Here is a 26,311-nt window from a genome sequence, read left to right as displayed (position 1 = left end):
CCTTCCTTCTTTTCCAATTTGGACATTCATGCCTGAAATGCCCACGTTCGTTACACTTGAAACATTTTATGTGATCCTTGTCCTGTTGGGCTTGATTTCCTTGTTTATTCTTCCAAGTCTTCCCATACTTGCCTCGATCACGTTCTTTGTTTCCTTGCTTTGAACTTTCATGACTGCAATGTTCACACTTTTGTTCCTTTACTTTCTCTTTTCCTTCTTCTTTCGTGAAAAGAAGTCTGTCATGCATGTCTACCTCCTTGTTTTTCTTCTTGGTGCGTTCCTCGAATGCCTTTAACCTTCGAACGGCTTCTTGGAATGGCATTGCACCAAGATCCACAAATTGCTCGATCGCAGCAACAATCTGTACTAATTTTTCTGGCACAAAACTGAGTAGCTTTCGGACCAGTTTCTTGTCATTCATAGTATGCCCAAGATTGCTCGCTTGTGATGCAATCTCACTTATTTTCCTGGCATACACATCAAGCGACTCGTCAACACCCATTTTTAGAGACTCAAAATCTGACTCGAGTGTTTCTAAACGCGCTTCTTTAACTCTGTCAACTCAAACAAGTCGAACCTTTAATGCGTCCCAAATTTCTTTGGCCGAAGTAAAATTAGCAATTTGCAATACCATGTTTTCTGGAATCGCTTGGAATAGTAATGCAATTGCAGTATTATCTTTTTTCTCATCAACTTTGCTGCCCTCTTTTGGTTCGATGGCTTCCCAAATTCCATGGATGTTAAAGATCGATCTGATCTTTATAGCCCAAATGGTGTAATTTGTGGAGTTTAACACAGGGCATTGAAAACTCATTGATGTCCCTCCTTCCTTTGAAGTCACAACTTCTTTATCCTTGGACTCGACCATTTTATGAGTTTTCTTTTCCCCAATCTTGATAAATTGACTATTACAAATTTAGAAAAATTTGTTGCCAACTTTAATCTAAACAGTTTCGGGTTATAAACAAACCAACTATTAATTCCAGAAATAGTGAACGGATTTTTTGAAACCAACTATTTCAACAACGGTACTCGGTTTTTCCGATCACAATGTAAATAAAAACCAAACCGTTTTCTACCAAGAATAGTACACGGGTTTACCAAGGCAAGCCAAAACCAACTGTTTGTCTCAACCAACAACAGTACACGGGTTTATCTGTTGCCTAAGCCGACTATTCAAAGCACAAAAAACAGCCATTTTTTTTTCTAAATCGAGAATAGTACACGGGTTTAACAAGGCAAGCCAAAACCAACTGTTTGTCTCAACCAACAACAGTACACTAGTTTATTCGTTACCTAAGCCGACTATTCAAAACACAAATGGTATACTGGTTTATTGGGTAACAAAGTGAAACAAAACCAACCGTTTCAACATAACTCGAATTTCTTTATAACCAACTGTTACTAATAACAACGGTAAACGGGTATCAAAATCAACTGTTAAATAATCAAAACGAACCGAACTCGTTTTTTAACCAAAAACACAATATTTTGCGTAGGGCCTGAATTGTCCCAAATAGAGTTGTTTCTAAACAATCCCACAAAATCTCTTGATTCTGTAACCCGATTAAACAACCAATACAATATGATTGTGTACTTGAATTCATATCCAATAGAGTATAAAACCTTCAAGAATCACAACTGAACAAGAACCAGATTGATTATGCGAACAACTCAGATTGATTCTTGATTACAAAAAACGAATTCTGATTCAAACGATCAATTGACTAATTGTCAATCAAATTGCTTACTCTTTGTGTTTTCTGGATATCAATTTCTTTATCAGATGTTCTTAACTGAATGACAGTTACAGGGCCTATCAAATCAATTTCTTTTGGGAAAACAATGACCCAATTGATCAAATTCTTAATCAATTTCAAATAGGCTCTTGTTTGATCGATCAATTTCTAGAACAAACACCAGTTTGATTGCACCCTCCTTTTGTTTCCCTTGATCGATTCAATTAATCACACAGATTCCCAATTGATCGATTAAAACCTGGGACGTTCACAAATAGAATACCCAAATCGATTAAAAACCTTGGCTCTGATGCCACTGTTGGTAATCAACGAACAAATCACACAATTCTCAATTGAATAAGAACAAGATGGATGTTACACAAAAGCAAATCTTGAATTAAAACACTGAACATATGTGAATGAAAATACTGAATACACGATCGTTAATTTGTCTGACATCATTCCATAGTTATAGACTAAATAATTACATATTAACCCTACTAATTACAATAATTACAATAAGACCCCTATACTTAATATAAATATTAATAAGTTTAGTTTATATACTAATATTCTTAATATCTGAAAAAAGTTCTTCATCAAACGGGCCAAACTGTAATTTTTTTTTAATTGTTGCCATATTGTGGATTTAGTTGATGATCAAAGAAGCTTCAGGGTGTAAGGCAAGCAAAAATTGATGAACTTGAAAAGAGAAGTAATTAAAAAAATACCATGAACTTGATGAGAACATCCAGTATTCTAGTTAAAAAAATTGTTGGATAGTATAAATCCCTTTCAAGCAAATAGATTTCATATCTTGCTCATGTCCCTAGTTATGTAAATTGACAAGAATCACATCATACAAGCAGGATCCACATAACACAAATTAAACTAATTTTGATTTTCGAATGAATAAGATGCGAAGATTAATACTAGCCGTAAGAAGTAGGAAATTAAATTAAACAAACATCAATTTCAGTTCGATAACGTTGATAGTTGGGTTTAATTTACCTATACCTGGTTATGTCAATTGAGAAGAATCCCATTTACCTTGTTCGTAAGCATCGTTGAAATGCGACTCGTCTATGTTAGGGTTTTTTGCGATGGAGGAAATTGGTGGATTTAGGGCAATAGATTCTGGGATTACAGTGTTAAGTACTGGGGAATGAAACAGATCTTGTAGTCAATGACTTCGATTAAGGTTGGGTAAATTGGTGAGAGCAGTTTACCAATGTTGGTCCATAATTAACTATGGTGAGGGGCATAATGAAATTTCAGGTGGGAAATTTCAATTTACTAGGAGGGAGATTATAAATTTTAATTATATAAGTAGGAAAAGAAATATTTTGAACGGTAAATGCTTATCACTAATGGGCATTGACCCACTCAATTATCTCCATTCAACCCTTAAAAGAAAACTTACTTAGGCTATATGTAGTGGGGGGCTACAAAATAGGGCGTTTTGCGCCATGTGATGCCCCGTCAGCAAATTATGGGTTTTATTTTAGGGGTATAATGGTGTTATAGCGCATATATATATATATATATATATATATATAGGATTAGGTTCATTTCAGAAGATTTTTTAGAGCGAGAAGTACGAGAAATAAATCCAACCAATCATAATTTATCTTTTTTTCTTTATCATTTTTTTATGAAAGAAGTATGTTAGTAAAATATGATTTTTATACATTTGGTAAGTAATAATTAATTGCAAGTTACATATTAGTTTTTTATATATAATTTATCAGTTTTTGAATTTTGAATTTTTGATAGCCAACAACTAAATTCTAACCACCCCATTTTATCGATCATTCAAATATTCCCAAATATCTCAATTCGATTGTGTAACTCTATGCCCCAATAAAATAAGATATTTGTTCATCAAAAATACATTGCTTTTTCTTTAGTTTGTACAGCTCGATTGGAATCACATATACCATTATTCACAAAATGCCATTCCATCTAGTTCATTAAAATTCAAAACGTTTTATATACTAACAATACATATTATAATCATACACTATTTACATCGGTTGTAAGTTTAATCATAATTTATATATAATTGAATTATGCAAAACTTGTTTCACCTGCTAAGGAAGAATTTGATGCACGTTAATTAAAGTACACAACACACAGATTATAAAATACAAATCAGAAAATCAAAATTCTTTTTTATTACATTAATACTTTTAAGAATAATCCCAGATCCACAAAAGAGCCATGATTAAAACACAATAGTTCATCAACAAAAAAAAGGTGTTTCGCAGGAGCCAACGCGTCTATTTATTGCTCGTTATTTAGGGTGCGTATCCGGCTTGTTATTAAAGTGCGTATAATTATGTTTTTTTAACAGAGTCACGCCTTTTGTTACCTATGAATCCTGTAAGCCCCAAATGTCGTTTATTCTGTTTCAAAAAATAATCAACAAATAAACTTATTAAACATAATACCCCACACAACCAAGCATTCTAATAGATTATTTTACATAGACATCGTATATATTATATTTCCAGCAAATATACCCTACACTAAATAACACAACCCTACACAGCCAAATTGTAGAAATAACACAAACCTACAAAACTAAATCCCCACATATGTTATTCCTTACACGGTCTACATATCCACAAAATAGCATACAGAGACATAATACCCACATAAATCCTACAAATACGTATTCTTATAGTAACATAATATCCCACACAACCAAGCATTCCAATATATTATAATGACCAGATCATACAAATAACCTCACAAAGCCTAAAAACACAAATTCCCTACACATAACCTCTTGTGTAGCATACATCTTCAGTTAACACATATTCCCTAAATGTAACATCCACAGTAAACCACATCTACAAAATCATAATTCTTACATATATCGTAATAACCTAGATCAAAATAAGATTGTATTATCCATTAGTATATATACGACATCAACACAACTTTAATACTGATTATATACAATTAAAGACAAAGAACATATAAAAACAAATAACAATTTCTCACAAAGACTAAATATTGTAGGTATATACACCCATGAAAATTATTTCAACACTATAGCACATAGTTGATTCATTATGTTTCTGCATCATTTTATATCGTACCTACACATGAATCGACAATACAAATCTAACATCATACCTACTCATGAATCGAGCATACTACTTTATCATCTATAGCTACCCATGAATTGATCATACCTACACAGGAATCGAGCATACAAATCTAACATCGTACCTACATATGAATCGAGATTACTAGTTTATCACCATAACTACACATGAATCTAGAATACCTACACAAGAATCGAGCATGCTTACACAGGAATCGAGTATACAAACCTATCATCATACCTACACATGAATCGAGCATACCTAAATAAGAATTGAACATGCCTACACATGAATCGCATACCTACACAGGAATCAGGCATACCTACACATCAACTGATCATACCATTAGTAACTTCATAACCTACATATAATCATATAAAAAAACCTGCAAACCTCTAACAAAAAAACAACAAAACCTAATATTGATGAACATACCTTTAACACCTTGTGTAGGGTTCGATCCCACTAGCATCTGAGAAACCCCCAATTCCACTTCAAAACCATTGTCGTTTAATTGACAAAACACTTATTGCTTCTTATACTCAAGGAATTAGAATCAATCGATTTTAATTATGACGACTGTATCAATTGAATATTTGAAGAAGATTTAATGCCTCGATGTGTTTGTAGGATTTTTTTTAGAACAAAGTATGTAGAAGATACATAGTGAAACCAGGGATAGAGTTAAACCAGGGATACATCAGCAGTTCCTTTTCTATAGCTACATAAGATTTACTATCATGCCCTTTTAAGCAATAAAAATTTGGTTATAACTTCTTAATATTTACTAAAATGCCATGTTGAAACATAAACCATTGATCTTTATAATCAATGGTTGTGATTTACTTCTCGCACTTCTCGTTATAAAACGACTTCTCGCAAGATCCATCCCCTATATATATATATATATAATATATAAACAAAAACATAAAAATCCTACGTGTCGCGATGTGGCCGTTCCCACTTTTTTTGGAGTAATCAGATTTGCTTGATTTTTAAATAGAGGCTTCTCATGCATTTGACCCGAATTCACGGGTATGGGTCTTACCAAACCCAGATATTCCTTAAACGGGTTATAACATCTCATTAAATTAAAAATTATTCTCACCAAATTATTGATGTGAAAATCCTATAAAATAGGATATACTAAAAATTATTATATGAATTTTTTGTAAAAAATATTATTTATAATTAAGAAACAATTTTATAGTAAAAAAATAAGCGGGTCTTGGGTCTTACCAAAACCAGATAAATTTTAAACCGGGTTATAACATCTTAGTTATTTGTGAAACATTCTTATCATCAAATTCTAAATATATTATAAATTTCATTAAAATAAATAAAATTAAACCCAAAAAAGTATATAAATATTAAAAACGAGTAATTTAAAATAGCCCCCGTAATACGGGGGATAAAAACTAGTATATATATATATATATGTTTAAGTTCAAGAAAGAAATCAAATTATTGCAAGAAATGAGAGAAATGAATATGAACCACTAATTTTATTTTAGTTTTTAAATATTTAAAAATAAATAAAAAAGATGTAAATGCAACAATAAATGCACTCTCTCTCACCAATTAATACAACTAATATAACCATAATGAATCTCTCTCTAATTAATATATCTAACTAATTTAAATATAATAATTAAAAAGATAAAAACACTACTTTAGTTTTATTTTTTATTTACCTATTCTTCATTTTATTCAACATAAATACAATTTATTCATATAATACTATTATTTATATTAAAAAAATAATTTTCACTCAATTTATTAGCATGTTTTTTAACACTAAATATCAAAACATAATATATATATTTTTTCAATTGGTATGCCTATAAAAATTATTGTCATAAATAATAATAAAAAATATCATACAAATGTGTTCATTAAATGTAAACAATAAATATACAACCTACACAAAGTTATATAACCTACACTTGTTTTGAGCGATAAAAACGTACAACATACAAAAAACATACAACTTACGTATGGAATTCGACATCAACAATTATTTAAACCACGCAAAGATACACATATCCTACACATGCGTAGGTTATATGTTTTTCGTATGTAGGTTATATGTTTTTTTTATTATTAAAACAAGTGTAAGTTATATGTTTTTGTGTAGGTTGTATATTTTTCATTCATATTTAATGCAAACATGTGTAAGATAGTTTTTTGTATTATTCATCACAATGTAACTACGTGTTGATAGATATTGATATGTTGAGTTTGAAAAAATTGGTTTTGAATAAAAAGAAATTAATGATGAATAAATTGTATTTGTGTAAGATAAAATTTTCGTGTGTAGGTTATATGTTTTTCGTGTGTCGGTTAAATGTTTTCGTGTTCCTTTGTATTTTATTGATGATGAATTTTGTGTGTAGGTTAAATGTTTTTCGTGTGTAGGTTATATGTTGTCTTATTCTTAGAACAAGTGTAGATTATACGTTTTTGTGTAGGTTGTATGTTTTTTGTTGATATCTAATGCAAATACATGTAAAATAGTTTTTTGGTATTATTCATCATAATGAAAGTATGTGTTGATAGATATTAGTATATTGAGTTGGAAGAAATTAGTTTTGGATATTAAGAAATTTTAATATATTAATAAATTATACTTGTGTAGGATAAACATTTAAGAAACAAAAAGTAAGTTATAAAAATAAATAAGTTCTTAATATTTCTAATTATAATAATTTAATTAGTTATATTAATTAAATAGATAAGTATTATGGTTTATTAGTTATATTAATTGAAGAAAGAGAATAATTAATATTTTTTTTATTTAGCTTTAAGCATTTAAAACTTAAAACAAAACTAGTGGTCCATATTCATTTTCACATTTCTTGTAATAATATCATTTCTCTCTTAAACCATCCCCTATATATATATATATATATATATATATATATATATAACTGTTATTTAAGAACTTGAAGGAACCCTTAAAAACTAACGTTTTTTATAGAAAATTTTGTATGTTAACGTTCTTTGAGAGTAGTTTTATCATTTTCTATATCTATATCTACGATTACAATTTTGAAAATTAGTTTTTATACATATCTATGTTTTGTTTTACACCTATGTAAATTTGTTAGTACATAAATTTTACATATATGTAAACTTGTGATTAATATATGTAATAAAATTTTTTATATAAAATATGATAAAACTACTCTTAAATAATGTTAATATATAAAAAAAAAGTTAAAAAAATATTTGATTATTTGGAATTCCTAAGCATTTTTAACTTTTTTATAGCTTTTAAATGATACCAACCCTATATATATCTGTATCTATATTACATTATAAAACATGCAATCGTTCCCCTTCCTCTACTCTCTCTCTCTCAGACGCAATAATAATGGCAATTGAATGCTCCGGCTTCCAAACCTCCTGCTTCCAAGTCCGATACACCCATCCCGACCGGTCACTTCAATAGTTTCTTTTTAATTACTCTACATACGTTACAGCCATCAACAATCAATCCATTCCTCAATCAATTTGTTTTAATAGCTGTCAGTTTCTATGTATTATAATGCCGATCTTCACTCCTGCGGTATCTCTCTCAGCCACCACCTTCGCATCACGAAAACCAGGTGCACATTCAACTTCCTGATTACCTTCACGTATGGGTTTAACTGATTATAGGGTTTCAATTAATTGCATGTGTATGCTTCCAATTAGGGTTCTTTTTGTCTTAAAAATTGGCCTATGATTTAATTTAGTATCTAATATGAATTGAGATTTTTTTGAAATAGAGTTTAGTTCTGTGATTTTAATTGGATTTAAGCTTTAGGTTATGAAGTTCAACTATACTTATTAACTGTAATTTACTCTTTATTGACATATTTCATGCTACAGGTTTCTTGTTTGTAGTTTCTCTTTGTACGCCTCTCGAGTCCTCATCGTAAGCATGCAATTTCACAGAGTCGTGCACACAGATTTTAGGTGAATGTTATTTCTTAAATATTTAGTCGTATAATTTTTGTTTGATTTATATGCTTGAGTTGGATTGATGTTTGATGCAAGTAATAATAGTAGGTTATGGCATACGTTTACTGCAATAAAGAAATTCCAAACGATTACCCAATCTGACTCGAGCCCAGCAGATTTCCTTACACGCTACAACGAGGCATTAAGTATGTAAAGACAATACCCGTGAATTTTTCTGCTTTTTAAAAACCCATAAAAGTTGTATCTGTAGTTTTAAACCATACTAAATTTTCAGCATACTAAAAACTCAATTACAATTCAACTATGCAGTATTGTTGATTTTTAAATTAGCAGCTTTAACATTAAAAGTTTGTAGCATGACTCAAAGTTGCTTCTTGCAATACTAATGAAAGTTCATATGCAAGTTGGACTCAAATTGCATCATGATGTCTCACACGTCCAAATCATCATGTTGTTTTTCATTGAATAGTATAAGTTTGGGCACAAATTTGAAAATGAAAAAAAATTAACAATTCAAAAAACTGTTGTGGACTTTTATTTGGGAAAAAAGTGTTTTAACTTTTGGGTCAACCCAACATACTACATATCCAAATTACTCATTTACACCGAGCAACACTTTATAAAATTATTTAGAAGTTTGTATGTTCAATCAGTTTGAGTCGTTTCTTTTAAGGTCATATTTTATTTTTACTCATTTGACCGGTTAGATAGAAATGAACCCGGATCGACCAATTCATAAATGTAATTTTGTAACCAAATTCATGCATCGAATTTCTCAATATTAGGTTGGCACTTGTTCACTTTTGAAAACCACGTAAAGTTAGTTACTTAACACGGGTTTCTGACTGATTAACCGCAAATTGTAATTTCTCTTTTGGTATTGGTGTGTAGCATAATTTAATGAACCGAACCCAATCGATTATACATATAGTTATCCAGAATGTATATATTTTTTTAGAATAACATAATCATTTTCTATTCTTTTTATGCATTCTTTTTTACATTGTGGGGGTGTTTGCTCTTTAGAATGTATGTTATGAATGAAAAAAAGTTGGCCTTCAAAACCTTGTTAAAAATAGTTAGTAGATTTGCTTTGGTAAGGACACACCTACCATATAGACGATTTTTTATGGCACCAGGTTACATTTAAACTTACATTCAAAATGTACACCATTTATTCATGTATACCATTCTTTTGTGTCGTAAACTATACAATATAAATTTTACTAGCTACCAAGTGTCGATACCATAACAAAAGGTGGTCACTATATTATCACCATTAGAGATTCAGAATCTCAAGTCGTTTTATCTTCTCTGGATGCCATTGCTGAGGTACTTAGTTCTTGATATTATATGAAACTGACTCAAATTTATCATGTGGAAATTATATTCGTTTTGTTTTTTTGCAGGATTTGGAGTTAAAAATGGTTAGTAATACTAAATGGGAATTGATAGTAATAGACGAGAGCCAATGCTCCGTATATTCAACACATTTAAACAAGTTTCTGAAGCTTATGGCTGATATGAAACTGTTAACAGTTACTGGCGAGTCAGAGGTATGTTTTCTCACCTTTCTTTTATTTCAAACGGGTCAAAAGGGAAACGTGTCAAATTGGTCAAACGGGCTGAAAGGCAACTTAAGCCTGTCTTTAGTCCACTAATTCTCAACATATGTATGTGGGCCCATAATAATAAAAAACAGCTAAAAAAGGGTAAAGTCAAATCGGTCAAACAGGCCGAAAGCCAACTTAAGTCTGTCTTTAGTGCACTAATAATTCTCAACAAATGTATGCGGGTCAAAAAATAATATAGACGATAGATAAAACGCGAAGCAAGTTAAACTGGTCAAACGGGCTGAAAGTCAACTTGAGTCCATGTTTAGTCTTAAGTGCATTCAATCTCAACAAATGCATGCGGGTCAACCTGGCCCAGCCCATTTTGACCTGCGGGGCCGCCACTACTGCGTGCTGCAGCCTTTGTTTTTTACATTTTTTGATTTCAGTCAACTATTTCAGGATATCCTGCAAAGCTACCGAAATATCCTTTCACTCATTGACTGCAAAAATAAAAAGATACAAACTGTTGATGCTGACATGGAGATGAACAATGATATTAACACATTAAAAGAACGACTGTCGTCGTTTATAGCATTCGAGTGCACATTAAGCACCTCTGATCTTGACGAGTATTGGGTCCCGGTTCATCTTTCTTCAATGCAAATCGAACAATATTGTTCAATTTTAGCTTCAAATTCAGACGCACTCTCCTCACCTTCAAGAAAATCTCCACTCCGTGATATTCTCACCCAGATTCAAAAGGTTCTCTTTTATTGGTAATGTTTCGCGTTCTGTTTGGTAAATGCTTATTCTTAATCTGCTTAATAATTATTTTTGCAGTGCTGTGATCACCCGTTTCTTGCGGACCCCATTTTGCGTAATTCTTCAAAAGAAGGTTCTTTGATTGATGATGATCCATTGGCTGCTGAAATCAATGTCAGTGGCAAATTTCAAGTTCTTGACAAGCTGCTGCTAGAGATTAAACGATGCGGTTTGAGAGCACTCGTTCTGTTTCATGTAACTATATATTTTAAATTTATTTTAGTTACTACATACTCACCATACATATATTTTTTTTTATTTAAAACTTTTTGTTTGTTGATTGACAGTCGGCAGTTACCTTATTTAAACCGTTAACTTGCCCGACCAACCCACCTGCTTTGCAAACAAGTCTCATATTCATGGAATGAAAGTCACAACAACAATGCTATATTGAAATTGACATGCTGTAGTGTTATTTATGATTTTTATCAGGATATAAGTATATGTGCAGAATGAAACCAGTAGCAACAATTGATGCTTCTTGATCAACTATTCAAATTCATGGACATATTCAATAAAGGTAATTTATATTTTCATATTTGGTGGTATATGCGATTAGTTATCTAATACTTTTAGCCACATGCCCACATATATTGTTACTTTTACGTGTTTACGAGATATTACGGTATATATATATATATATTTATAAGTGAGTTACCTTTAACATGTTCTATACATTAAATTGACAAAGTGAACAAATGAAATATTAGGTACTTCACAACGGAAAATGGAATGCGGAAGTAACAGTCTTTCTTGTTCAAGTTGATATAATCAGTGTCAATCTCCAGTTGTGTTCGCGGGCTGACGTGTCCAACTACACAAAAACCCAACCCAAACCTGAAAATGTGACCGATATATGTGCTCAAACACGACACGACATGAACTCGCGGGCTGGCATGAACAAGATATTTAACGTGAATAAATTTTATTTTTCCACACACATATATATATTGATACTCTAACATGAACAAATGTATATTGATACCCCAACAGATTACAAAGTGAATTTAAACTCACTCCCATTATCCCAAGTAAGATCTAAGTGTTTCCCTCGGTTCTTCACCCACAAGAAGCTTAACGTCTTAATCTCGCCCATCACATTATTAAGACTAACCGACTTACCCTCGAAGACCAACACATTCCTTGCCCTCCAAATACACCATATCGTTGTCAAACAAACCACATAAAATGCCTTCGCCTTCCGTTTCGGAAAAAACGTATACTTATGTAATTCCAATAAATCTTTAACCGAAAATGCGTAAATGGATGGTACCTTACACCACGAAGTAATAACACTCCAAACCATTTGAGCGAAATCGCAAGAGATCATCAAGTGCTCTTCCTCACAAATCGGGCAAACAACCGACGGAACCGAAATACCTCGCTTTGCCAACGAAAATAAAACCGGAATTCTCTCCATCTCGACTCTCCACGCATGAATTCCAACTTTTTTAGTAACATAATTTGTGACATTTGTCAATTTTCGTATTTGTATTTGTATTTGTATTCGTTAAACCGACCCGTTTAGTCGTTTTAATGTATTTTTTATGAGATTTATCTAGTTATATCAATTTCAATGATTTAAAGTTTGTATCCGTTCATTATCTATTCGTATCGTTCAATCTACGAATCTCTGAGCCTTAAACATGAATAAATAATCAAGTACAAACTATTTAAGTATAAATCGTAAACAAACCAAAGATATTAAAGTATGTAAAATTTTTATCTAGTTATATATATTTATAAAGTTCAAGGTTCAAAAGATAAATAAAGTTTAAAAACAAAACATATAAATTTTGATAGTTTAGGGGATTAATGTGTAAATTTCATTTAAAATAATAAAAAAATAAATGCCCAGCCCCTCCCCCTTCTTCCCCCACGTTTTTCCGACGGACACGAAATCCGGCAACGGTGAGGAAGGCCGGTGACCCTCAAAACACCCATTAAAAGCCCGTTTTGATCCGTTAATCCCACCAAACGACTCCTCCACTAATTATCAACATTAATTCGCGAGTTATTTCGCCATTTAACACCTAATTAACTTATAGTAATCACTAAACCCGTTGGAATTATTATTAAATCATAATAACTCGAATTAAACATGAACTAATCCAATTGAGACTATAAATAGGACCCAAATCAACATCTAAACTCGCACCAATCTTCAAAATCCCCTCTAACACTCTCTATAACTCCGATTTGTTCATCAAAGTTACTTTTCCGGCGAGTCTTGTTCTCCATCATTCGGGCACCAAATCAAGTAAGTAAGATATGAAATCGTATTAGTTTCAAGTGAATAACAAAACCCCTAACATAAATTGAACAAACATGGAACAGATTAGGTGTATTGAATCTAGGGTTTGCTCAAGAAGATGATGAACATGATGTTGTTGCATATATATTTTTGTTTCTAACTTTATAACACAAATGGAGTCTGGTCCAACGGTTGTGAATGCTTATTGTGGCCTTGAAGACCCGGGTTCGAACCGGGTCACTGCACATCTTTTTTTTATATGTTTTAAACCATGTTTATTAATTATAATAAATTATATATATATATGTGTGTGTGTTTATAAATCATTATAAAATAAATAAAATCATTTTTAAGTTTTAAAACAATTGTTTTAGATTATTTTTAACTTTTTCAACCAAAAAAAAACTAAACTTTTATAAACCAGAACCGTTCGATAAAATTCGTAAAATAAATAAATAAATAAATAAATAAATATGTATATATATACCTATATTATCGTCCTAAACTTTATAGATTCTAAAAAAAGACAACAATTATACTAAAATAAAATACACCGGTAACGCTAAGATCCCGTAACATTATTATATACAAATTTAGTATAAAACTCATAAATAATATTATAGTAATAAATCGTTAAAATCCATTAAAATTAAAATATTTATATACTTTAAAAGGGTAAAAGTATATATACAAATATTAATATATGAAGCTTAAAACCAACCTTTAATTTTCCATTATTTAGTTAGTAATTATAGGGTTTATTATTTTAGCTCGCGAGATTCGATCGTTCGGTTTCATATAACGCGCTTCCCGTTTCGTTTCCAAGTTGTCATTTCAATTTCAAAGGTGAGTTTTTCACACCCTCTTTTTTTACCCTTTTTAAATATTTTGGGGGTAGCATATATATCCTATCAACAATTCAATTTCATTTATTTATTATTACAAACTACAATTCGTTACATGGACTTGTGTGCTTATTTGCTTACTTGCTCAAAGACTACTTGCTCATGGTTTCCTCAATAAGTATGATCATACGCCCCCTATGCACTCAGGACCTCTATGTTATGAGTGGAATAGGGACCCCCCGATCCGAGTACATTTGGTTGTTACCGAATGGAAAAGGCATTGGTTGCGCTATTACTACACCAAGTTTCATGGAAGTGTATGGTTTTTATGTACTTGTATCAAACTTATGTGAACTCACCAACTATTCAATTAGTTGACTTTATTTTATATATATGCTACATGTACTTTTATTAGAGGATGAAGTGGCGAGAAATACTAGAAGTTAGGTTATTTAAATAATAAACAAGAAGACGTTGTTTTGTTCCTTTCACTTTGTATTTGTTTATTTGATAGACTTGTGTACTTGGGATTTGAATGAATTAATGATATTATTGTCGGGGTGTTACAGATTGGTATTCCGCTAGTGTTTTGGGCAATCTGTACGTCACACACGGGCGTATTCTGCTAAAGCCGGGGTGTTACAGATTGGTATCAGAGCCGTGACTATAAGATAGGACATTAGACGTAGTGTTCTAGTTAGTTATAGTTTATTTGCTTAATTGTTTAGGTTGCATAATTAGAAAATTATGTGGGCCTTATGTGATTTTTCAATGCACTTTCTTAATATTTTATTGTCAATTCATTTACGCCTCATGTACACAAAGCACACACAAGTCCAAGGCTTATGCCTAAAAGCTAAGATTTTTCAAACATTTTCAATAATAGATTTTTATTGTGGTGTTCCGATATTTCTTCTTCTTAAAGATGGTTCGTTATGGCGGGTATGTAGTAACTGGAAGGGGGACGTGCTTGTTTTCCGAAACTCTTGACACCAAGGTTATTGAAACCTAAGGATAAGCAATGCGTATAAATCCAATCAGACGCGGGACCCGGTTGCTTACCTGAAGAGTTAGGAAATGGCATGAATCCTATTAGGCCAAAGCATACCACTTTCAACGCCATATGAATCAGAACTTTAAGTTTTCACCGCGAGCATGTTCTCTTTGTGAAAAGAATATGGTTGCACTCCTTTATGTTTTACAATGTGTTTTAAATGGAAGTCTGTACACGAATACCCAACTTTCGGTTCGAATTGATTTCGAATTTCGTTGGTGTTTGGAAAATAATAGTCCATGGTGGTTCATGAAAACTTTAAAGTTCCACACAAGATTTATTACCATTGTTATGATTTTCATTTATGTATTTATTTTAAAACAAACTTTAACAAGGAATTTCTTATATACCACACCCTATTCCGGGTCTCACGAATTTCTTTACTATTGTTCGCAGAATGTCTATCCATTTCAACAAGCGTCGTTCTTCCAAAACCTCTAGCCGCAAGTTAACTGCTCAAATCACCAAACAACTAGCCGCGATCATTCCTGATATGATGATCCAAATTCACCAGAACCTTTCTGCTAGTATCGCATCTGCTTCAAGCGAGCCTAAACCATCTCACTATTCGTATAAGACTTTCACCAGCACCAAAACCCCGGAGTTTGATGAGACTGAAGGTGCCACTACCCTACTTCAGTGGTACGAACAAATGGAAATCAAATTCCTCCACATTGAGTGTCCCGATGATAAGCGAACCCGTTTTGCTACAAGTGTCTTTGAAAAAGGGGCACGTACCTGGTGGGTGAAGGAAAAGACAACCCGTGGTGCCGAAGCTGCCATGGCTATGCCATGGGATGAATTGAAAGAACTGATGACCAAACAGTTCTGCCCTCCAAGTGAGCTTATGAACTTGGAAGCTGAGTTTTGGAACCTCAAGCAAAAGAGTGGTGAGCACGCAGCTTACACTTCTCGTTTCAATGAACTCAGTGTGCTGGTACCCCCCACCTTGTTACCCCAACTTCGCGTGCCATCGATAAGTACATTCGGGGACTACCAAGACAAATTCAAAATAGTGTCTTGAGTAGTGCTCCCAAGGAACTAGGTGACGCGATTAACCTTGCTGCAACCTTAACTGATAATCATGTTAAAGTCGGGACTTTGACATCGAAGAAATCGAAGAAACCTGCTGATAAACCCTCTACCGAGTCCAAGGAGTCGAAACCCGAGTCATCCAAGCCTGCTTTCTCCTCATACCACCATAGCAAGAAGCGTAAGAACTATGCGCTAACTCAACAAACCGCACCTCAACCTCAAACTAACCTTGCATCACCACCCAAGAAACCGGACCCCATCCGTATTGCAACTTTTGCCGACGTCATCACCCCGCAAATGCTGCTTGCCGCCAATGCACTCGTTGTAACCGTTTTGGGCATCTTAGCGTCACTTGTCGTGAGACTGCTATTTTACCAACTTATTCGCAACGGTTTGCTCAACCAACCCTTGCCCTGCACCGTATGCCCAACCCATTAACCAAATGCGAGTTTGCTATAATTGTGGTGACCCTAACCACTTTCGCAACGCGTGTCCACGACTTGCACATGTGAATGCACTTCAGCTTGCTCCAGCTCTGCTGTACCAGGTTCAAATGTATCAAACTCAGCAAGCTTATTAGCCACAGGTTCCACCATTGTTGGCTAACCAAGCTCAAGTTCAGCCGCATCCCGCCATTTTAGCTTCTGCATCACAAGGTGGTCAAATCGTTCAAGCTGCTCAAGATCCTCAAGAAAATCGCGGGCGTGCTTTTATGATTAACGCCAATCAAGCTCAACAAAACGGCGATGTGGTGAACGGTACGTTTCTCGTAAATGACCACTTTGCAACCATTTTATTTGATACCGGTGCCGATATGAGCTTTGTGTCTTTTGAATTTGAGCCTTTACTTGCTAAACCCCGATCTAAGCTTAAGAACTCGTATTTTGTTGAGGTAGCTAATGGTAAATCTGTAACAATTGACTCGGTTATTCGAGATTGCAAGTTAACTTTAGATGGCCACAAGTTCTCAATCGACCTCATTCCTATGCAATTGGGAAGTTTCGACATCATAGTAGGCATGGACTGGCTATCTGTTCAATGTGCTGAAATTGTTTGCTTCGAGAATTTCATTCGTATTCCGCTTGCCGATGATCAATTTCTCCGTGTGTCTGGTGAAAAGCCTTCTTCATGGAGCCTAAATTTTATCACTTGTGTACTTATGCAAGAAGTATGTTGCATTCATAGCCCATGTGGTGGAAAAGAAAGAACGAAAAATTGAGGACATTCCTGTTGTTCACGAGTATCCCGAGGTGTTTCCCAATGATGTTCTGGTCTTCCTCCTAATGATGATGTGGAATTTCGAATCGATCTCGTGCCTGGTGCAACCCCGTGTGCGAGGGCTCCTTATCGTCTTGCACCCTCCGAGATGCAAGAATTGTCTAACCAGCTCCAAGAACTTTTGGATAAAGGGTTCATTTGCCCTAGTTCATCTCCTTGGGGCGCACCTGTTTTTTTCTTCAAGAAGAAAGATGGATCCTTCTGTATGTGCATTGATTACCGTGAGCTCAACAAACTCATAATCAAGAATGTTATCCCTTGCCTCATACTGACGATCTTTTTATCAACTCCAAGGAGCTTCATACTTCTCAAAGATTGATCTTCATTCGTGTTATCATCAACTACACGTGCATCAAGATGACATACCCAAAACCGCTTTTCGGACTCGTTATGGGCATTACGAATTTATGTTTATGCCTTTTGGGCTAACCAATGCATCCGCGATATATATGGATCTCATGAACCGCGTATGCAAGCCTTACTTAGATAAATTCGTAATTGTTTTCATTGACGACATTCTTATTTATTCCAACTCCAAAGCCGAGCACGAGAAACATCTTCATTATGTCCTTGATATCTTAACGAAGGAACAACTCTATGCTAAGTTCTCAAAGTGTGAATTCTGGTTGAAGAAAATTCCGTTCTTAGGGCATATAGTAAACGAAAAGGGTATCCACGTTGACCCAGCCAAAATCGAAGCCGTCAAGAATTGGAAAATTCCAACCACTCCTACCGAAGTTCGTTCATTTCTTGGTCTTGCGGGTTATTATATTCGCTTCATTCTTAATTTTTCCAAGATCGCTTTGCCCCTAACCTCTCTAACTCATAAGGATAAACCTTACGTATGGGGGTTAAAGCAAGATGAAGCATTTCATACTCTTAAGCGCATGCTTTGCGATGCACCGATCCTTACACTCCCCGAGGGCAATGAGGATTTTGTTGTCTATTGCGATGCTTCCAACCAAGGCCTCGGTTGTGTCCTTATGCAACGAGGTAAAGTTATCGGTTACACTTCACGACAACTTAAGGTTAATAAAAAGAATTATACAACGCACGTCTCGAACTCGGTGCCGTGGTATTCGCATTGAAAATCTGGAGACATTATCTCTATGGCACTAAGTGCGTGCTATTCACCGACCACAAGAGTCTTCAACATATTTTTGACCAAAAATATATAAAAATGCGGCAACAACGATAGGCCGAACTACTTAGCGACTACGACTGCGAAATTCGTTATCATCCTGGTAAAGCGAATGTTGTAGTCGACGCCTTTAGTCGAAAGACCCATGTGAAATCAATTCCGCTTCATTGTGTAACCGTTCAAACCGATCTTCAACTTCGTATATTTGAAGCCAAACATGTCTCTGTCACCGAGGGAAATATTTACGATGTAATGTCCTGTGGTGTCGAGAATCAACTTGAAACTAAGCGCGATGGTTTGTTGTATTACCTCAATCGTTTGTGGGTTCCTAATCGTGACGATCTTCGCACATTCATCATGGACGAAGCTCATAAGTCTCAATATTCCGTTCATCCCGGTGCGGATAAGATGTATTTTGATCTACGGACCACATTTTGGTGGCCCGGTATGATGAAAGACATCGCGTTGTATGTGGGAAAATGCCTTACTTGAGCTAAAGTTAAGGCCGAGCACCAACGACCATCTGATTTGCTCGTTCAACACACATCCCTGTTTGGAAATGAGAAGATATCTCTATGGATTTTGTGTTCAAGCTTCCGACTACTCGAAACCATCACGACGGTATTTGGGTTATAGTTGACCGTGACTAATCTGCTCATTCATCCTGATCAATGAAAAGTTTGCGGTTGATCAACTCGCTCATATCTATGTTCAGCGTATCGTTTGTCGTCCTGGTATACCTTTGCATATCATTTCCGATCGTGATAGTCGTTTTACTTCTCACTTCTTGTCATCACTTCAAAATGCATTGGGAACTCGATTGGATCTTAGCACCGCCTATCATCCTCAAACTGATGGAAAATCCGAGCGCACGATTCAACCGATCGTAGACATGCTTAGGTCATGTGTCATGGATTTCGGTGGAAACTGGAATTCTCATCTTCACTTGATTGAGTTCTCGTACAATAATAGTTTTCACTCGAGTATCGGTATGGCTCCGTTCCAAGCTCTCCATGGTCGTAAATTTCGATCACCTATTTGTTGGAGTGAAATTGGTTAAACCCAAATCACCGGTCCGGAACTTGTTTAAGAAACCACTGATTTAATTGCTCAAATCTGACAAAACCTCTTGACCGCTCGTAGCCATCAAAAGAGTTGCGCTGATAACCGACGAAGACCCCTTGAGTTTAATGTTTGTGATCGTGTCCTTCTCAAGGTATCTCTTTGGAAAGGTGTTGTTCGTTTTGGCAAGAAAGGCAAACTATCTCCTCGTTTTGTTGGACATTTCATAATTCTTTCTCGTGTTGGTAGTGTGGCTTATACACTCGAACTTCCTCAAGAACTTTCTTATGTTCATCCGACATTTCATGTCTCAAATTTGAAGAAATGTCTTGCTGATGGAAATCTCCATGTATCACTCGACGAAGTGCGTATCGATGAAACAATGCACTTTGTCGAGAAACCGGTTGAAATCATGGATCGCAAAGACAAGGAAACTAAACGTAGCCGTATACCATTGGTAAAGGTTCGTTGGGAATCCAAGCGTGGCGCTGAATTCACCTGGGAACAAGAAGATCAAATGCGAACAAAGTATCCTCATCTTTTTGTTACGGATTCTTCTACCTAATTTCGGGACGAAATTCTCAAAAGTAGGGAATGCTGTGACATTTGTAAAGTTTCGTATTTGTATTTGTATTCTTTAAACCGACCCGTTTAGTCATTTCAATGTATTTTTTATGAGATTTATCAAGTTATAACAATTTCAATGATTTAAACTTTGTATCTATTCGTATCGTTCAATCTACGAATCTACGAGCCTTAAACGTTAATAAAATAATCAAGTACAAACTATTTGAGTATAAACCGTAAACAAACCAAAGATATTAAAGTATGTAAAATTTTTATCTAGTTATATATATTTATAAAGTTCAAGGTTCAAAAGATAAATAAAGTTTAAAAACAAAACATATAAATTTTGATAGTTTAGGGGATTAATGTGTAAATTTCATTTAAAATAATAAAAAAATAAATGCCCAGCCCCTCCCCCTTCTTCCCCCACGTTTTTCCGACGGACACGAAATCCGGCAACGGTGAGGAAGGCCGGTGACCCTCAAAACAACCATTAAAAGCCCGTTTTGATCCGTTAATCCCACCAAACGACTCCTCCACTAATTATCAACATTAATTCGCGAGTTATTTCGCCATTTAACACCTAATTAACTTATAGTAATCACTAAACCCGTTGGAATTATTATTAAATCATAATAACTCGAATTAAACATGAACTAATCCAATTGAGACTATAAATAGGACCCAAATCAACATCTAAACTCGCACCAATCTTCAAAATCCCCTCTAACACTCTCTATAACTCCGATTTGTTCATCAAAGTTACTTTTCCGGCGAGTCTTGTTCTCCATCATTCGGGCACCAAATCAAGTAAGTAAGATATGAAATCGTATTAGTTTCAAGTGAATAACAAAACCCCTAACATAAATTGAACAAACATGGAACAGAGGGAACGAGCGGAATCAATGTGTTCCAATTTCTGGCCTTGCACCTAGGTGTATTGAATCTAGGGTTTGCTCAAGATGATGATGAAGATGATGTTGTTGCATATATATTTTTGTTTCTAATTTTATAACACAAATGGAGTCTGGTCCAGTGGTTGTGTATGCTTATTGTGGTCTTGAAGGCCCGGATTCGAAACCGGGTCACTACACATCTTATGTTTATATTTTTTAAACCATGTTTATTAATTATAATAAATTATATATATATATATGTTTATAAATCTTTATATAATAAATTTTTAAGTTACTTTTCTAAAAAAAAAATCATTTTTAAGTTTTAAAACAATTGTTTTAGATTGTTTTTAACCTTTTCAATAAAAAAAACTAAACTTTTATTAACCCGAACCGTTCGTTAAAACTCGTAAAATAAATAGATAAATAAGTATGTATATACCTTTTATATCGTCGTAAACTTTATAGATTCTAAAAAAAGACAACAATTATACTAAAATAAAATACACCGGTAACGCTAAGATCTCGTAACATTATTATATACAAATTTAGTATAAAACTCATAAATAATAGTATAATAATAAATGTTAAAATCCGTTAAACTTAAAATATTAATATACTTTAAAAGGGTAAAAGTATATATACAGATAATAATATATGAAGCTTAAAACCAACCTTTAATTTTCCATTATTTAGTTAGTAATTATAGTGTTTATTATTTTAGCTCGCGAGATTCGATCGTTCGGTTTCATATAACGCGCTTCTCGTTTCGTTTCCTAGTTGTCATTTCAATTTCAAATGTGAGTTTTTCACACCCCCTTTGTTACCATTTTTAACTATTTTGGGGGTTGCATATATATCATATCAACAATTCAATTTCATTTATTTATTATTACAAACTACAATTCGTTACATGGACTTGTGTGCTTATTTGCTTACTTGCTCAAAGACTACTTGCTCATGGTTTCCTCACTAAGTATGATCATACGCCCCTATGCACTCAGGACCTCGATGTTATGAGTGGAATAGGGACCCCCGATCCGAGTACATTTGGTTGTTACCGAATGAAAAAGAAATTGCTTGCGTTATTACTACACCAAGTTTCATGGAATTGTATGGTTTTTTTGTACTTGTATCAAACTTCTCACTAAAGAACCACTTCCCACATCCAAATTCCAAATTATCCTATAAATACCTTCTCCCAACCTAACATGTTGACACTCCAATAACAAACCCCTAAGTTCCTCTACCTACAGCCCCTAAAGGCGCACGGTTCCAACCCTACCTACCACAAATTTCCCCTTCATACATCAGTAGACGGTCGGAAACAGATGTGGAAATTTCAAATGAAATGCAACATCACCCCACCAGCAATCAAGCCAAAACTAAGTGTCTCTCCCATCTTTTATTTCTTTCCTAATCACCTTTTCCAAGTCAATTCCGAACCGAGCAAGTTCTCGATTAATATTCACGATATGTTTCCACGGCCCAGGTATCGAAATCTTCGTCGGGATGAAGGACCACATCCTATCCGTATGATGAAACGCCCAAATAATTTTCCTCCATAGTTCCTCCTTTTCACTAGAAAATCTCCACCACCACTTCGCAAGCAAGACCAGATTTCCCGAACGGACCCAAGCCCGAGACCCCCTTTACTAATTGGAGCAACAACTCTCTGCCAAGCTACCCAATTCATTTTTGAATCTTCCTTCGAACCGCCCCAAAAAAAACCCTGTGGATCCTTTCGAGCTTATCGATAACTCCCTCCGGGGCTTTATATAAAGAAAAATAATAAGTTGGTAAAGAATTTAACACCGATCTAATTACCGTCACACTCCCCCCCAATGAACAACTTTTTTGCCTTCCATAAAGCTAAACGTTTCCTAAACAAATTCACCATCGGATCCCAAGAGCCCACCAGATTCATATTGCGACCAACTTGAAGACCGAGGTACTTAAAAGGAAGCGGCCCGTTTGACACCTCAACAAACTCGCCATTTCCATTTGTTTCGGATCTTCTACCCGAATGACATATAACCACCTTTTAACCAAGTTAATCCTCAAACCCGAGGCCAGATAAAAGCATCGCAAAATGCGACGTAAACTAACCACATTCTCTTTATCCCACTCTCCAATGAACACGACATCATCCGCATAAAAAAAATGGGTAACCTCTGGACCAACAACCCCGCATCTCAACCCCTTATACAAACCCACACGAGTAGCCCTCTTCATTAACCCGGTTAAAGTTTCCATAGCCATTACAAAGAGAAACGGCCAAAGGGGGTCTCCTTGGCGTAGACCCCTCGAACAAGAGAATTCCATAGTTGGCGACCCATTCACAAGAACTGAAGCTCTACCACCCTCCACCAAAATAGACGTAATCCAACCTCTCTATTTACATGGAAAATTCATTTGCTCCGTCACCGACAAAAGAAAATTCCAACTTAGAGAATCATATGCTTTTTCGATATCAATTTTAAAAATCAACCCTTGCCTTTTAACTTTTTTAAGCCAAAAAACCAACTCATTTAAAATAAGAGGACCATCTAGAATACTTCTTTTGGCTAAAAAACCTGTTTGTTCCACAGAAACCAACTTTCCAATCACCTTCTTCAATCTATTTACTAGCACCTTCGAAATAACTTTATTTAAACAATCGATAAGACTAATCGGTCGGTAGTCACCCAAACTTTTCGGGTCATTTGTCTTAGGAATTAAAGCTATAAAGGAGGCGATAACCCCAAAAGAAAGCCAGCCATGAAGGTAGAACTCCTCGAAGATCTTCATAAAATCCGCTTCAAAACAGGACCAGCAACGTCTAACGAATTTAAAGTTATAACCATCCGGTCCATGAGACCGATCTCCATCACATTCCCAAACCGCATTCTTAACCTGCGTTAACGTAAATGGATTTACCAAACCAGCTGCCTCCTCTCCATTAAAGGAACAAATTTCAAAACATTTGATTTGTGGCCGATCGTTAATCGGTTTTTTATAAATCTAGACTGAAAATAATGAAGACTTCACCTTTTATAATCGCCAGATGAGAGTTCCACACCCCATCAATCACAAGACCGTGCATGAGATTCGACGAGAGATTGGCGTTCAAAATACCATGAAAGTAACTCGTGTTATCATCCCCATCTATCGCCCATCTAACGCGTGCTTTCTGCCTAATATCTTTCTGCTTAGAGCTGTCTACTTCTTCCAAAAATTTCCTGCATTCCAATCTAATATCCAATTCCACATCTGACAACGTTCTCTGCTCCGCTAAAGAATCCAATTCTAGAAGATATTTGTTTTTCTCAATATACAGCCCATTTTCCACCCTTTTTTCCTTTTCTAGCCACCATCTGATTCTTTTTTTTAACCACCTAAACTTCGTAGTCAGAACCCGGTCTTCCGGCCCTACGAACCGGAACCTTTCACATTGATTGACGACAAACTCACTGAAACCAGGCCGCTCCAACCAACTATTAAAAAATCTAAAAGGAACATGTCCAAAGGTTTATGATCCGAACACCCCTTCGTGAGTACATTTAACGAGGCCAGAGGCCATGCATTCATAAAATCATTAAACACAAAAATTCTATCAATCTTACTAAATTTATCACCCCGATCGGAAACATAAGTGAATAACCCACCCCCATCTGGTATTCACCAAGCACAGCCTCGCTAATGAACCTATTGAAGTCGTCGGCATGCGAGGCTACAAACTTAGAATATAAACGCACCGACGCATCCCGGACCTCGTTAAAATCCTGTCACACCCCGGGGTGCAACGATTTCTCATAAGCGCATGACACTATTTAAAGCGACAATATTTACCAAACTCATTTCAATTCACAACATCGAAATGTCACATAACCAAATATTCATAAGTCAAATACAACAACATGTAACAAAATATAACAAATCAAATATTGTTCATATTTGCTAATATCCTAGAGGTATTTGTAACGTTTTCTTCTCCAAACTCCAAAATCAACCTAGATGCAAACCTGTAACATTTCATAAAATAAAGTTTATCAACACAAAGATTGGTGAGAAATTCATAAGTTTGAACATATATGTATATAATAAGAAAATCCACAAAACATGTATACAAAACAATAAATAAGAGCAATAATTGGATAAATAGATAAAATCGCTAATAGAATTATGTTAGCGACACATTGCTATAAGGGGATGTCAAATAGTCTAGGATTTCATAGTTATCGTTAATTGCATTACGTTAACGACACCTTGCTATAAGCGGATGCCAAATAGACTAGGATTTATAGTTCCACCAACCGAAAGCGATAAACACATAGGCATATAATCATAGAACACCGATCCAGCATTTATTTAAGTAAGGTATACAATAACGTTTGTGGTTTAAGACCCAAGTATAAAACATTTAGTTTAGATAAGATGAAATATCACCCCCAAAACAAAAGATAGAAAACGGAGTATGAAGTTACTCACGTTCAAGTAATAAACTTGAAAAGTCGGTAATTTGAAGACTTGTCGGAACGACGAGTTTAACGTATGAAGCCTAAATAAAAGAAAGTCTTGGATTTAGAAAGGTTGTCTTGAAGATATTTAAATAAAAAATTGTTGCAAAAAGTAAACAATTAAAGTTCAATGTTTATAATGTAACTATTTAAGAATTTACAATAATAACCCTTTAAAAATGTAAGTTTGCTCGAAACAGGATTAAAGTATATAACCTTAATATTTACTTAACCCATGTTATGTAATAAGGTGGAAAATGCTAAATGCAAGTTCCTTTGGGACAAAGATACTAAAACGGGTCTTTAACGAGTGTTCGGGTTGTTGGTTCGGGTCTTGATAATTGGTCAAACCCAAAGTTAACTTTCCAAAATAATGAATGTTATGAGATAACTCAATAAAACTTAGTAAGACTTAACCAACTATATAGATATATTGTTTTAGAAATAACAACACACGTTAAGCGAGTGTTCGGTT

General features: G+C 34.6%; 1 protein-coding gene and 1 long non-coding RNA gene across 2 annotated transcripts; one reads left to right on the top strand and one right to left on the bottom strand.

Moving 5' to 3' along the window:
- Window positions 1-8,211: 8,211 nt before the first annotated feature.
- Window positions 8,212-9,028, top strand: LOC143625744 (uncharacterized). Its single transcript, XR_013152323.1, has 3 exons — window positions 8,212-8,469; window positions 8,735-8,821; window positions 8,912-9,028. It is a non-coding gene; the product is annotated as an uncharacterized LOC143625744 (long non-coding RNA).
- Window positions 9,029-12,199: 3,171 nt separating this feature from the next.
- On the bottom strand, window positions 12,200-12,625 carry LOC143625763 (uncharacterized). The gene has a single exon (XM_077096017.1). The coding sequence runs from the start codon at window positions 12,623-12,625 to the stop codon at window positions 12,200-12,202; it is 426 nt and encodes a 141-aa protein (XP_076952132.1).
- Between the last annotated feature and the right edge of the window lie 13,686 nt (window positions 12,626-26,311).

This window comes from Bidens hawaiensis, unplaced genomic scaffold, assembly GCF_021521415.1.
Source record: "Bidens hawaiensis isolate Kalapana, Puna unplaced genomic scaffold, B.hawaiensis_p1.1 tig00004234_1, whole genome shotgun sequence".
Taxonomy (NCBI): domain Eukaryota; kingdom Viridiplantae; phylum Streptophyta; class Magnoliopsida; order Asterales; family Asteraceae; genus Bidens; species Bidens hawaiensis.
Note: the sequence above shows the minus strand (reverse complement) of the source record. Positions and strands in the feature narration are given on the sequence as shown.

Bases quoted from the DNA above. Each gene is read 5' to 3' on its own strand.
- LOC143625763 (XM_077096017.1), bottom strand. From the start codon at position 12,625: ATGGAGAGAATTCCGGTTTTATTTTCGTTGGCAAAGCGAGGTATTTCG.